Source organism: Oncorhynchus gorbuscha, linkage group LG12 (genome assembly GCF_021184085.1).
Source record: "Oncorhynchus gorbuscha isolate QuinsamMale2020 ecotype Even-year linkage group LG12, OgorEven_v1.0, whole genome shotgun sequence".
In the NCBI taxonomy this organism is placed as follows: domain Eukaryota; kingdom Metazoa; phylum Chordata; class Actinopteri; order Salmoniformes; family Salmonidae; genus Oncorhynchus; species Oncorhynchus gorbuscha.
Window position 1 is genome coordinate 68,554,366 of NC_060184.1, and position 13,479 is coordinate 68,567,844.

A 13,479-nucleotide genomic window follows, 5' to 3' on the forward strand; every position below is an offset into this window, starting at 1 on the left:
AAATAAAGGAGAGCCGCACACTCTAGGAGCTCAGAGGGAAAAATATTTATGTCCAACGTTTCGACAGACAAGCGGTCTTCATCTGAGCTCCTAGAGTGTGCGGTTCTCCTTTATGTTTTTAAGTGTTCCACTCCGCTAGCCAGCACCTCGCCTAAATAGGTGTGCTTTTCTTTCGCCTCTAGATTATCCTTTACAACCTAGCAGCCATGACAACCAGGAATTATTTGTCTCCAACAGACCCGCCTCAGACACACAGACAATAAACCTGATTTATCTCATTATATCCTTATACCTGGTAAACAAACCACACTTATTTGGGGACTGTACACACAGAATAGTAATGTCACCCAATGCTCAGTGAAGAACTGTCCACATCTCCCTTACATGTCGTTGTTTGGTTTGCGATTGAAGCATCCATTTAATAGAATAGAGAATCTCTAAACACTGTAGTACTGAGATCAGAGGGTGATCCAGCTATACTCCTTCACAATACATGACTTCACCTGCAGAACACACACTTCGTCAGAATACATCCCTGGATTTCACACTTGGATTAGCATATGTCCATCAAGAGTAAAGATTTGGCTTTGAAAGCATGAGCAGCTAATAGTGTGGACTCTCTGCACGTGTAGGACAGGTCACTCTCTCCTGTCAGAACACACCTTATCTATGTGTCACATGAAGGATAGGTCACTCTCTCCTGTCAGAAGACAAATTATCTATGTGTCACATGAAGGATAGGTCACTCTCTCCTGTCAGAACACACCTTATCTATGTGTCACATATAGGATAGGTCACTCTCTCCTGTCAGAACACACCTTATCTATGTGTCACATGAAGGATAGGTCACTCTCTCCTGTCAGAACACACCTTATCTATGTGTCACATGTAGGATAGGTCACTCTCTCCTGTCAGAACATACCTTATCTTTGTGTCACATGTAGGATAGGTCACTCTCTCCTGTCAGAACACACTTTACCTTTGTGTCACATGTAGGATAGGTCACTCTCTCCTGTCAGAACACACTTTACCTTTGTGTCACATGTAGGATAGGTCACTCTCTCCTGTCAGAACACACTTTACCTTTGTGTCACATATAGGATAGGTCACTCTCTCCTGTCAGAACACACCTTATCTTTGTGTCACATATAGGATAGGTCACTCTCTCCTGTCAGAACACACCTTATCTAATACTTATTTTCCACCATAATTTGCAAATAAATTAATTTAAAATCCTACAATGTGATTTTCTGGATTTTTTTTCTCTCATTTTGTATCTCATGGTTAAGTGTGCCTATGATGAAAATTACAGGCCTCTCTCATATTTTTAAGTGGGAGAACTTGCACAATTGGTGGCTGACTAAATACTTTTTTGCCCCACTGTATGTGTCACATATAGGATAGGTCACTCTCTCCTGTCAGAACACACCTTATCTATGTGTCACATATAGGATAGGTCACTCTCTCCTGCCAGAACACACCTTATCTATGTGTCCTTTGGGACTTTTGTACTTTGAGACTTCATGCACACACTTGACATTCTCTTTATTCATCCCTTTCCCTCACATCCTGTGTGTGTGTGTGTGTGTGTGTGTGTGTGTGTGTGTGTGTGTGTGTGTGTGTGTGTGTGTGTGTGTGTGTGTGTCTGTGTCTGTGTGTGTGTGTGTGTGTGTGTGTGTGTGTGTGTGTGTGTGTGTGTGTGTGTGTGTGTGTGTGTGTGTGTGTGTGTGTGTGTGTGTGTGTGTGTGTGTGTGTGTGTGTGTGTGTGAGTGGAGGTTGCTGTGGGGAGGACGGCTCATAATAATGGCTGGAACGGAGTCAATGGAATGGCATTAAACACATTGAAACTGTGTGTTTGATGTGCACTACATTATCAAAAGTATATGGACACATGCTTGTCCAACATCTCATTCCAAAATCATGGGCATTAACATTGCCTTGGTCTCCCCTTTGCTGCTATAACAGCCTCCACTCTCCTGAGAAGGCTTCCCATTAGAAGCTTCCATTCAGTCAAAAGCGCATTAGTGAGGTCGGGCGCTGATGTTCGCCGATTAAGCCTGGCTCTCAGTCAGCGTTCCAATTCATCCCAAAGGTCTTCAATGGGGTTGAGGTCTGGGCTCTGTGCAGGAAAGAGCTTTCCGTAAACTGTTGCCACAAAGTTGGAAGTTCTGAATTGTCTAGAATGTCATTGTATGCTGTAGCGTTAAGATTTCCCTTCACTGGAACTAAGGGGCCTAGCCCGAACCATGAAAAACAAGCCCAGACCATTATTCCTCCTTCACCAAATTTTACAGTTGGCACCACACATTGGGGCAGGTAGCGTTCTCCTGGCATGTGCCAAACCCAGATTCGTCTGTCAGATTGCAAGATGGTGAAGCATGATTCATCACTCCAGAGAACACGTTTCCACTGCTCCAGAGTCCAATGGTGGTGAGCTTTACACCATTCCAGCCAATGCTCGGCATTGCGCATGGTGATCTTAGGCTTGTGTGTGGCTGCTCGGCCATGGAAACCTATTTCATGAAGCTCCCAGATGAACAGTTCTAGTGCTGACGTTGCTTCCAGAGGCAGTTTGGAACTTGTTAGTGAGCGTTGCAACTGTGGACAAGCGATTTTTATGCGCTTCATTACTCGGCGGTCCCGTTCTGTGAGCTTATGTGGCCTACCACTTCATGGTTGAGCCGTTGTTGCTCCTAGACGTTTCTATTTCATAATAAGAGCACTTACAGTTGACTGGGACCGCTCTAGCAGGGCAGAAATTTGCCAAACTGACTTGTTGGAAAGGTGGCATCCTATGACGTCGCCACGCTGAAAGTCACTGAGCTCTTCAGTGAGGCCATTCTACTGCCAATATTCGTCTATGGAGATTGCATGGCTGAGTGCTCGATTGTATACACTTGTCAGCAACGGGTGTGGCTCAAATAACTGAATACACTAACTTGAAGGGGTGTAAACATACTTTTGTATATATATAGTGTATTTGATACCATTCCAATCACTCTTCTCCTGCCACGACCACGAGCCAGTCCTCCCAACCTCCTGTGGTGCTCATGTGTTTAATAAAACACATCTGTCAGTCATCAGTCTGTTTGACAGATCAGGCCAGTGAGGCCACCAGGCTGTAACCCAGAGTAAGAGCCATTTTCTGAACTAACTAATGATTTGGGGTTGAAGTAGTGATGTCCAGGTATGGAAACCATATTGATGCTGTTCTCCCTTTCAATCTAATGGGGATCTTTAGCCTGGAGACAGATTGATGCTGTTCTCCCTTTCAATCTAATGGGGATCTTTAGCCTGGAGACAGATTGATGCTGTTCTCCCTTTCAATCTAATGGGGATCTTTAGCCTGGAGAAAGATTGATGCTGTTCTCCCTTTCAATCTAATGGGGATCTTTAGCCTGGAGACAGATTGATGCTGTTCTCCCTTTCAATCTAATGGGGATCTTTAGCCTGGAGACAGATTGATGCTGTTCTCCCTTTCAATCTAATGGGGATCTTTAGCCTGGAGACAGATTGATGCTGTTCTCCCTTTCAATCTAATGGGGATCTTTAGCCTGGAGACAGATTGATGCTGTTCTCCCTTTCAATCTAATGGGGATCTTTAGCCTGGAGACAGATTGATGCTGTTCTCCCTTTCAATCTAATGGGGATCTTTAGCCTGGAGACAGATTGATGCTGTTCTCCCTTTCAATCTAATGGGGATCTTTAGCCTGGAGACAGATTGATGTTGTTCTCCCTTTCAATCTAATGGGGATCTTTAGCCTGGAGACAGATTGATGCTGTTCTCCCTTTCAATCTAATGGGGATCTTTAGCCTGGAGACAGATTGATGCTGTTCTCCCTTTCAATCTAATGGGGATCTTTAGCCTGGAGACAGATTGATGCTGTTCTCCCTTTCAATCTAATGGGGATCTTTAGCCTGGAGACAGATTGGTGCTGTTCTCCCTTTCACTCGAATGGGGATCTTTAGCCTGGAGACAGATTGATGCTGGTCTCCCTTTCACTCGAATGGGGATCTTTAGCCTGGAGACAGATTGATGCTGTTCTCCCTTTCAATCTAATGGGGATCTTTAGCCTGGAGACAGATTGATGCTGTTCTCCCTTTCAATCTAATGGGGATCTTTAGCCTGGAGACAGATTGATGCTGTTCTCCCTTTCAATCTAATGGGGATCTTTAGCCTGGAGACAGATTGATGCTGTTCTCCCTTTCACTCGAATGGGGATCTTTAGCCTGGAGACAGATTGATGCTGTTCTCTCTCTCACTCTGATGGGGATCCCTAGCCTGGAGACAGATTGATGCTGTTCTCTCTCACTCTGATGGGGATCCCTAGCCTGGAGACAGATTGATGCTGTTCTCTCTCACTCTGATGGGGATCCCTAGCCTGGAGACAGATTGATGCTGTTCTCTCTCACTCTGATGGGGATCCCTAGCCTGGAGACAGATTGATGCTGTTCTCTCTATCACTCTGATGGGGATCCCTAGCCTGGAGACAGATTGATGCTGTTCTCTCTATCACTCTGATGGGGATCCCTAGCCTGGAGACAGATTGATGCTGTTCTCTCTCACTCTGATGGGGATCCCTAGCCTGGAGACAGATTGATGCTGTTCTCTCTATCACTCTGATGGGGATCCCTAGCCTGGAGACAGATTGATGCTGTTCTCTCTATCACTCTGATGGGGATCCCTAGCCTGGAGACAATTTGACCTGACCCAGTTGGCGCTTCTCTCTCTCTCTATCCTGACAATATGCCCTAGCTGCTTTCTATTTCTGGAACCTGCTGGAGGCAAAGCACAGTCACACACAAACACACAGCAGCCCCACAATGTACTTGTGCCAGCACTCATGGACATTCAGCCATACAATCCCTCTAAAGCCTCTATAGACGCAAGAGCAAACAAACTGTTCTCTCATCTCCAGCGGCATCGCTGTCAAACCTGCCCCTGCGGCGATACCAGCTATCTCCCAAAACACTGACATCCTCCCCTTTAATCCTTGCAGCTCGGCCAAAAACCTATTTTGGCCCATAGCACTCACGCAGCCAAAATGCAAATAATCATGCTAGGACGTTCTGTGTGTGCATAAGAGTCCGTGGACATATCACTATGCGCTGTGTAGAGGGTGCAGTGCAACGATGTGTTCGGCTGTCCCTGTAAAAGCAAAAGGCGCATCTGTGACGCATTACTTTTTTTTCCGGGACAAAGGTGCATTGAATAGCCCCCCCCAAAAAACACAAAAAAACATTATGCTGCACAACTATATAGGCCTAGAAAGCACATATCTGGTGTCCGCCTGTCTGGGCTCCGCGTGACTTTAACAGGTGATGGCCTTCCGGCAAGGGGCTTAGAATAAGATCAATTAAATAGTCACGTGCCCTTTAAGTCATTGAAGGTGTTAAGCTCTCCCACAGTGCCGCCGAACTAATTTACGTGCTCAGAAAAAAGTAATATTCTGACAGTATGCACCCTGTACCATTTTACAACTGTCCCAGAGAAAATAAAGACATTCCTTGGAAAAAATGCATAGGCATTTATGTCTAGGCTAGCCTACATAGACTATTACGCGCAAAGAATGGGTGCGAGCACTGTTTATAGTGAGGCCATGACAACTCGGTCCCGCTCACCTGCAATAACCTCCATTTACCCGGCTTTACTGTCATATCTGCAGCATCATTAATACATCATACAAAGTATTGGAAATTGGTTCAGTTGAAGCGCAGCGCCCCCATCTCGAGTCTGTCTGTGCCAACACAAGAATAGCCCTGTTGTTTGTACTGACTGTATATGACAGGCGTAATAAGCAGCTGCACCGCCACCCGTGCCGCAGTCCTGGGCTCAACAAGGCTATCCCAATCCTATAGCCCCACTAATATAACACGCATAGGCCTATATAGAATTGGACCGATTGTGCCATTATAACCAAGTCCTCACTGCAATGTTTATGTCACTGCCAGTTCGATCCCTATAGCTACCAATGGAGCTGTACTAGCCTGTACTATAAGCTACTGTACTATAGGCTACATGCCTCCGCCCCTCTTGTCATGCTTACCTCCCTCGCTGTGGATCTTCTTCGATCGCCGGTTGAAGTACATCCTGATCTTGAGCCGGGGGTCTGTATTGGCCTGGAAGAGGGCGGCCGGGGCGCTGGCATGCCGGTGGCTCACGTACAAAGCGGGGGAATGCGGGCCCGGGACAAGGCTGCGTTCGCTGGGAGATGAATCATGTTCGATCGTTGGACGAGGGACGGGCGATGGGTCGGCTCAGCAGTGACGAGAGCGCGCATAGGGGTGAGACTTGTTTGTTTGTGCGTGCGTGCGTGCGTGCGTGCGTCCTCGGCCAAGATCACAAAAAGCCTGATCCGTTGCATAAGTAGGATCCTCGCGTGAATCTCGTTCCTTCATCCTGATTCACTTTGCTTCAATTGGACATTCATGTAGCTGAGTGTGTGCCCTAAGTTAAGTCTAATATCACGTCAAGCATAAGTATAGCCTAACTCAGTCAGTAAGCCTAGTCGGGCCATAGACACAGAAAGGCCAACACTTCAGAGATAGGCTAAATAGATAACTACTAGGGAATATGGCTATTAGCACTTCGGTACTATGACCATTTCACATGTGCATCTTTGATCATTCGCTACACTCGCATTAACATCTGCTAACCATGTGTATGTGACAAATACAATTTGATTTGATCCTCACTGTCCTACTTAGTGTAAGGTTCATCTAATTGCATAGGCCTGAGTAACTTCTTGCCTACTGAGCGAAAGAGCCATTTAAATCAAATTTAAAACCCAGACTTGTCATGATATGATAGGAGGTAGTTGTTCACACCACTGGGAGACAATGTCATTGGAGATGTGGGAAAAGAGTGGTCCCGTGGGAGGAACAAAGTCCCCAGTGGGAAGAAAAATAAAGAGCTCACAAATTAACTCCAGGCATAACAAAGCTGTATTTAATTCCCTTGTTAAGGAGCAGAAGAAACCCCTTGTATTTATTTATATTACATAGTAACAGAATACATATTAATCTTAACTGTTTTTTAAAATCTCATCACATAACACATTCAATATTTCAAAGTTTGTTTCTCATTAAATAGGAACAGAATAAATATTAATTTCTGAATTTCGGTGGCCACAGACCCTCTCTTTCTTAGATGGACATTCAGGCGACTGACTGATGCTTCTCCAGAACCATATTAGACATTCTGTTTTATCACTTCCTTCAGCGCTAACACACACACTTCCGTACAGAAAGAGCATTGTTTCCTGTATCACATCCCTGTCTAATGAGTCTGCTTGGAACAAAGTTAGTATGAAAATGAGTATGAAAATGACATTAAACCCCCCTGCCCTACATGGACACCAATACCACTGGTCTCCAGTCCTCACCATGTCATACTGTAGTTGTGAACACTGCCTCTGGTGGTAACAGGATGATACGGCCTGCAGGGAAAGCCAATTGAGATCTAAGCCAGGCTAATGGAGGAAGACACTGATCTGAAAGGATTGGATAGATGTAGAAAATGGATTGAGTGGAGGCTCCACCATTTTGCTTTCACCTAGTCATTCCTTTCAGGTTTGTGAACATGAAACTATTACTTAGGTGATAGAAATCAGGCCATGACAGGCAGGTTCTCCCAAAGCAGAGGCTTTAAACACAGACATTAGAGCAGGGGTGTTAAACTCATTCCACGGAGGGCCGAGTGTCTGCAGGTTTTTCGGTTTTCCTTTCAATTAGACAGACCTAGACAACAAGGGTGAGGGGAGTTCCTTACCAATTAATGACCATAATTCATCAATCAAGTACAATGGTGGAGCGAAAACCCATAGACACCCTGCCCTCCGTGGAATGAGTTTGACACGTGTGCGTTAGAGGAGTGGGGGATGATGATTGAGGAGTTTAGGAGTCTGGGGATAGGGGGGGGGGGGGTAGAGCTTACTACAGAACAGATACTCTCCATCTCCCAACAGATGAATTATTCATCAATGCCCAGGAGTAAACAAGAGAACAGCACTATAAAGTTTAAACATTTAACAATGCAAAACGGTCCTTCCGTTCTTCCTTCATGTTATTATTTGCCTGTCTCCCTAACAGACGAGTCCAACTACAAGTGCTTGCTGCTAAATTACCTCACACACTTATTTGCTTTAGATGTTTCTTTCTGACTTGTGTTACTAATAGTGTCAACGGCAGAAACTAATTTGAAGAACTATTGGACATCCACCGTGGATCTATGGGGTTCGATGGCTAGGTTTAAAGAGCTGGAACAGGTAGGCAGACATCAACAACATCCTAGGGACCACTGGCCAAGTAAAATGTAATTAAAAAGGTCAAATAGAACCACAATAGCCTTTGTCCAAACACATATACATGATATAGGACACTTTAAAAAGGGTTGTTGGAGCTTTAAATTGAAGGATTCCAATATTAGCTCTAACTTAATGTTTTCTGCTTAAAATGCAAAGAGGATGACTCTTCCCAACCCCAAAACACAGGCGGCGGTGGTGACATATTTACACATCGTCAACCAAATCAAATCACTGATTGCTGTAGTCCATTTGTGACATCACAGCGTATCAGGTGAAAGACTTTGAGACTGATCAGCAGCGGCTAGCTATAGTAGCTCTTTAAGCTAAGTGCTATCTGTAAATGTGGACCTCAGAAGCATCGTGACAGAGGTCGAAGAGAAACGAGACAAGAAAACACATTAAAAAAAAAAAACAAAGGTACTGAAAATAAGTCTAAAAAAATAACACTTTAATTCTCTGCATTAGCCACCCCCCACCCCTTTGGGTTCTACCATTTCAGAGTGAACACAATGAATATTTCAATGGTAAATGAAAACATTAAAGCGCTATGTACATGCACAGTCCTCTCTGCTCGGGCATGCTCAGTTCGGCCAGCAGGGGGAGAGGTGGAGCCGGTGGTATTCTGGGGTCAGGGGATTCAAGGGGTCAGGGCAGGGTCAGTCCTGGTGAGCAGGGAGGATGGGCTGCCTGCAGATGGGGCAGGTGTTGTTCTCAGAGAGCCAGCGGTCGATGCAGTGGATGTGGAACTCGTGGGCGCAGGGCAGGCGGCGCAGCTTGTTCCCTTGGGCATAGTCGTTGATACAGACACTGCAGGCGCGCCCAGCTTCCCCCTCCAGGCTGGCCTGGCCGTAGGTGCGCGTGGCTAGTATGTCAATCTGCTCTTTGGTCAGGCCGCGCGGGTGCTCCTCATCCTCCTCGTCATTGAGCAGGAAGAAGTGGGCCAGCCGCAGGATGGGCAGCGTGCCGTTCTCTACCAGGTTGTTTGTGTCCCTGCTCATCGGCCGACCGTCGTCGGGGATTGGGATTCCACTGTTGTCACTCCCACCTAACCTCCCATGCACTCCTTCCTCCTCATCACCCCCCCCCTCTCTCTCAGTCTCTGTCTCTCCTGCCTGGCCTCCCGCCACAGTTCCACTCTCATTACTGTGGCTATGGTAGGTCTGTGTGGTGTTGGTGTTAGCATTGGGTTCTGCAGGGTCCTGGTGACCGGGAGTACCCTCGGTGGTCTCAGCGTCAGCCTCCGTCTCCATGAGGGAGCTGAGCTCCCCGAAGCCGGTCATGATCTGTCTGAGGATGGAGCGCAGGGCGGTGGAGCTGGGCTCCCCCAATCCAGTCTCGCTGATCCTCCTCAGAGGGATCCGGATGGTGCTGACGTAGGTCCGAATCCCGGCCCGCTCCGAGCGGGAGATTGTGCGCCGGAAGCCCCCGCTGTCGCTCTCGAAGGTGACAGTGTTCTCGGCGGCGCGGGCCCGGGAACGGGTTCGGCTGGCGATGCTGTCCCGGTCCCGGTTCTCTCCCGGTCGGATGCGCCGCACCTGCAGATCCAGCATGATGGTGGGGTGGCGCCGCACCCCCCCTGCACCTCCCGACCCGGCCGAGTGTGCCTCTCCCTCCTGCTCACCTGCCTCTGGGCCAGGCTCTGCTAGTACAGCCGGCTCTGACACGGCCTCACCGGTCTCCATGGAGACAGAAGCAGTTCTGTTTCCGGGCTCAGCAGTGTGGCCATTATTAGAGACACCATTCCCACCACTAGGAGGCAAGGTAACTGAGTTAAGGGCGGGGTTTCTCTGAAGAGGGGAGCGGCTGCGTCTCCTAGACGACCGGGAGGTAGTCCCACCTCCTGCTGCAGCCCTGCGGGTCCGGCCGCGAGATCGAGTCCTGCTGCTACGAGACTCACGCCCCACAGACGCCACCTGGGGGCCAGACTGGGGCGGTACACGGGGGAAGTCCAGGGTAGGAACCCCCTCATCCTGCCCCTCCCCTGGGGAGGAAGCTCTGCTTGGGGGTTGGAGCTGTGGAGGGCTTATTTGATCCTGAAGGATAGGTGGTGTGATGGGGACTGGGGGTGGTGGGAGGTTGAGGGCTTCTGTACCGCTTAGAGCAGTAGGGGGGGGCAGGGGTGTGATGATGGGTGCGGGAGTCAGAGGGATGGTGGTACTACTGCGTGTACGGCGGATCTGAGCCCTCCTGCCCTGGGTGGCTCGAGGTAAGGGATAGGGGGAGGGCCGGGCAGGGGTGTAGGGGGCAGTGCGTATTGAGGCTGAGGAGGCTGTGGATGGAGGGGGGACAGGGGACAGCTCTGAGGGGTCGGGGGCATCACTGTGCTCCCCTGGCTCTGGCTGCTCATGGTTGATGTTGATCTCCAGGCTGAAGCGGAACTCTCCACTGTTGGGGTTGGTGCGGCTGACCGCGCGCCACGTCTGGTTTCCGCTCTGGCCACTGCGCGTGGCGTTCCCTGTGCGTCGGAAGGTGTTCAGCCACTCCAGCAGTGAGTCCCCGTTAGACGTCTCTGCTCCCGGCTCAGCAGTAGCTATACAGACAGCAGCTTGTTACTGAACTGAGTCAGTTGTAATTATCTAGTAATACTTTGATCAATAATAAATCAAATGAACTGAGTATACAGCAGCAATTAGGCCATGAACCTTTTGAGACCCAAAACAATCTGTCAGTTTAGGTTATACAGACCCTTTAGCATTAATTTCCCACAGTAAGCCCTATAAGCCCATAGAACCACGACCACCGCTATAGCTCTTTATTCCTACCTGCCCCTCCCTCGCTCTCCTCCCCCTCAACGCTGCTCCCCTCCTCCTCTCCGGCCTCAGTGTTCTGTGGGAGTGGTTCAGGGCGGGGCTGAGATGACACACGCTCCTTTGCCCCATCCAGGCGCTGCCGTAGCTCCTCCGCTGTCACCTCACCTGGGGAACAACATGTCCCCTTTTAGGTCAAGATGGAGGACTTATATGCTTGATTGTCCAGACCCATTTTCAGCCCTTAGTAGCCAACATGAAGCCATTACATTATAAAATGTGATAGTTTTATTACACAACGTGTGTAGGCCTATATTAGGGTGCATTAGCAGGTTTCAGTCTATTGGGTTGGGACAGGGCTGCAGTCCTATGGTTATTGTTTCTCCATGGCATTAATTAGCACCACTAATTGGATAAGGCAGGGATGGGCAACTCCAGTCCTCAGGGGCCGGAGTGGTCACACCTTTCCTCCATCTCTAGAAAACACAGCTGATTAAACTAATTTAATTTTAAATTGAAGATCATGATTAGTTGATTATTAGAGTCGGGTGTGCTGGAGGGGCAAAAGTGTGAGACCAATCAGGACACTGTCAGACTGGAGTTGCCTAGCCTGTGGTTGTCCTGGTACAAATGATTTAAACAACAATGAGGAAAACCAGCAGACACCACTGCCCTGGGGGACTGGAGCTATGCAACCCTGCGTTAGGGGTTCTAGTGAAGTTAGGTGTACTAGGTTCCTCTCACCAGGTGTGCCCAGCAGGTTGCTGTCTCTCATAAGGCGGTACTCTTCCTCACTCAGCTCGTTGATGAAGTGATAGTACGCCTCCTCCCGTCGAAGACGCTCTGCCTGACGCCGCCGCTCGTCTCGCCCGCTAGGAGGGTCCATCACCATGGAATCCGCTGTGGCACACAGAGGGCGGTAGGTGGGGTGTCAGAATTGTGGAACACCTGGCTGGAACTTACCTGGGTACTGCTTTAGTAATACATCCATCATTCAATCATTAAATAGAGATCACAGATATTTTGATTCTATACAACTGACAAACATGGATGAGAACGAGACTTCACAGACCATCCAATTCCCTGGGGAAACCTCAGGTCAACAGTTTTTTTTACGATCAATGCAATTATGTGACATTACCACATCAGACGCCTTCACTTTATTAAACGTGTGTGTCCCCACCTTTAGCCATAAGCCATGTCAAAACAACACTATCCATTCTGCTGTGGGATGAGACATGGCCAGCCAGTAAGAGGTCGGCTGAGACATTACTCTGTAATTGCGGACTATTCTTTGGGTGCTGAAATCAGTCGTTTTTTATCAACTTCATTTTATGTGACCGTTCTCTACTCCGCCCGCACTAGTCGCTGATCAACTACTTAGTAAATCGGCTACAAAAACCAAACCTGAGTTCCGACATCTAGCAGGCTAACCTTCTTAGAAACCTCCACACAACAGCACCGATGGCACACCGATAGACCGCAATGAATATTCAGTTGGCAACAATCATGCCACTTAGAGAAATATTCCAGCCTCTACAAAACATGCCATGTTGGAGAACACAGGAGAAAGAACCAACAAAAAACTGACGCTAGTGTCATCCTACTAACTACCAATCACCGACGCAGGAACGATCACACAGCCACGTCGGAGGAGGGACATGACAAAGAAGTCGGGCTCCATGTAAGTTCACTATGTAGAGGACAAAAAAAATCGTCGCCTAACCATTGCAACAGAAATATATAAGCGTCTCCAACTACTAAAAATCTTCACACCTATACGCCGGTTTCACATTGCCTTTCAAAGCGGCGAGCTGTCATTTTGAATGCGCAACGCATTTGTTAGTTGTCGACAGCTAGCTATCTGGTGAAAGGTTTCGCCAACAAATAAGACAATTATTTTAACGAGTAACACACGAACTGAGTGCATACAATACTCAACCTAAACATAGTTTTTTAGCTCGAGAATATGAGGTTGACAACTAAATGTAGAGGTATTTTTGTACCTGACACAGCAGCTGTAATATCGACGCGTTTGCTTCCCTCTCCGCTCTGATTACAATGTAGCCAAGATGGGACCAACTGTGCTACACTTCTCACTGTTCGATCAAAGACCAGCAGTGTCAGATTGGTTCCTATTTTACGAAACCGCACGACTACATTATTAAAAGGGGCGGATTATAACAGATAATTGTTGTGTTAAAATCAATCTATTCATATGTGTTTAATTGTGAAGAGGACTGTTTTAAATTTGAAACAGGTTCTTTTTCACAAATGTATTTTACATAACCACGCAGTTGATCATTTTCTCCAAGCAGTCTGATGGTAAATATATGAATAGATAGCAATGACACCCCCCCCCCGTTTTTCAATGTCCGTGCGCATATCTTGACTCCTCTTTATGCCTTTATTAGACGCCAGAATTA

General features: G+C 47.6%; 2 protein-coding genes across 11 annotated transcripts in view; both read right to left on the reverse strand.

The window, feature by feature from the left end:
* atp8a2 (ATPase phospholipid transporting 8A2) overlaps nt 1-6,285 on the reverse strand; it is a 66,082-nt gene extending 59,797 nt beyond the window's left edge. For 4 of the 9 annotated variants that reach the window (XR_006830777.1, XM_046292772.1, XM_046292774.1 and 1 more), the window contains exon 1: nt 6,048-6,284. Coding sequence is in view for 8 of the 9 variants with exons in the window: in XM_046292772.1 (XP_046148728.1) it covers nt 6,048-6,149 (102 nt within the window). In the remaining variant the exon portion in view is untranslated. Of the gene's footprint in view, nt 1-6,047 lie in introns of all 9 variants that reach the window. The other 5 variants (XM_046292777.1, XM_046292776.1, XM_046292775.1 and 2 more) reach the window with 2 other exon arrangements.
* A 642-nt stretch (nt 6,286-6,927) lies between these two features.
* Nucleotides 6,928-13,198, reverse strand: rnf6 (ring finger protein (C3H2C3 type) 6). Of its 2 annotated transcripts, none has more exons than XM_046292783.1 (4): nt 13,060-13,198; nt 11,798-11,953; nt 11,069-11,221; nt 6,928-10,836 (listed from the first exon to the last, which is right to left on the reverse strand). In XM_046292783.1, the coding sequence occupies exons 2-4, from the start codon at nt 11,943-11,945 to the stop codon at nt 8,963-8,965; spliced, it is 2,175 nt and encodes a 724-aa protein (XP_046148739.1). In that variant the 5' UTR covers nt 11,946-11,953; nt 13,060-13,198; the 3' UTR covers nt 6,928-8,962. The 2 variants fall into 2 exon arrangements, with proteins under 2 accessions (XP_046148739.1, XP_046148737.1); XM_046292781.1 differs by lacking the exon at nt 13,060-13,198 and adding an exon at nt 12,237-12,728.
* Between the last annotated feature and the right edge of the window lie 281 nt (nt 13,199-13,479).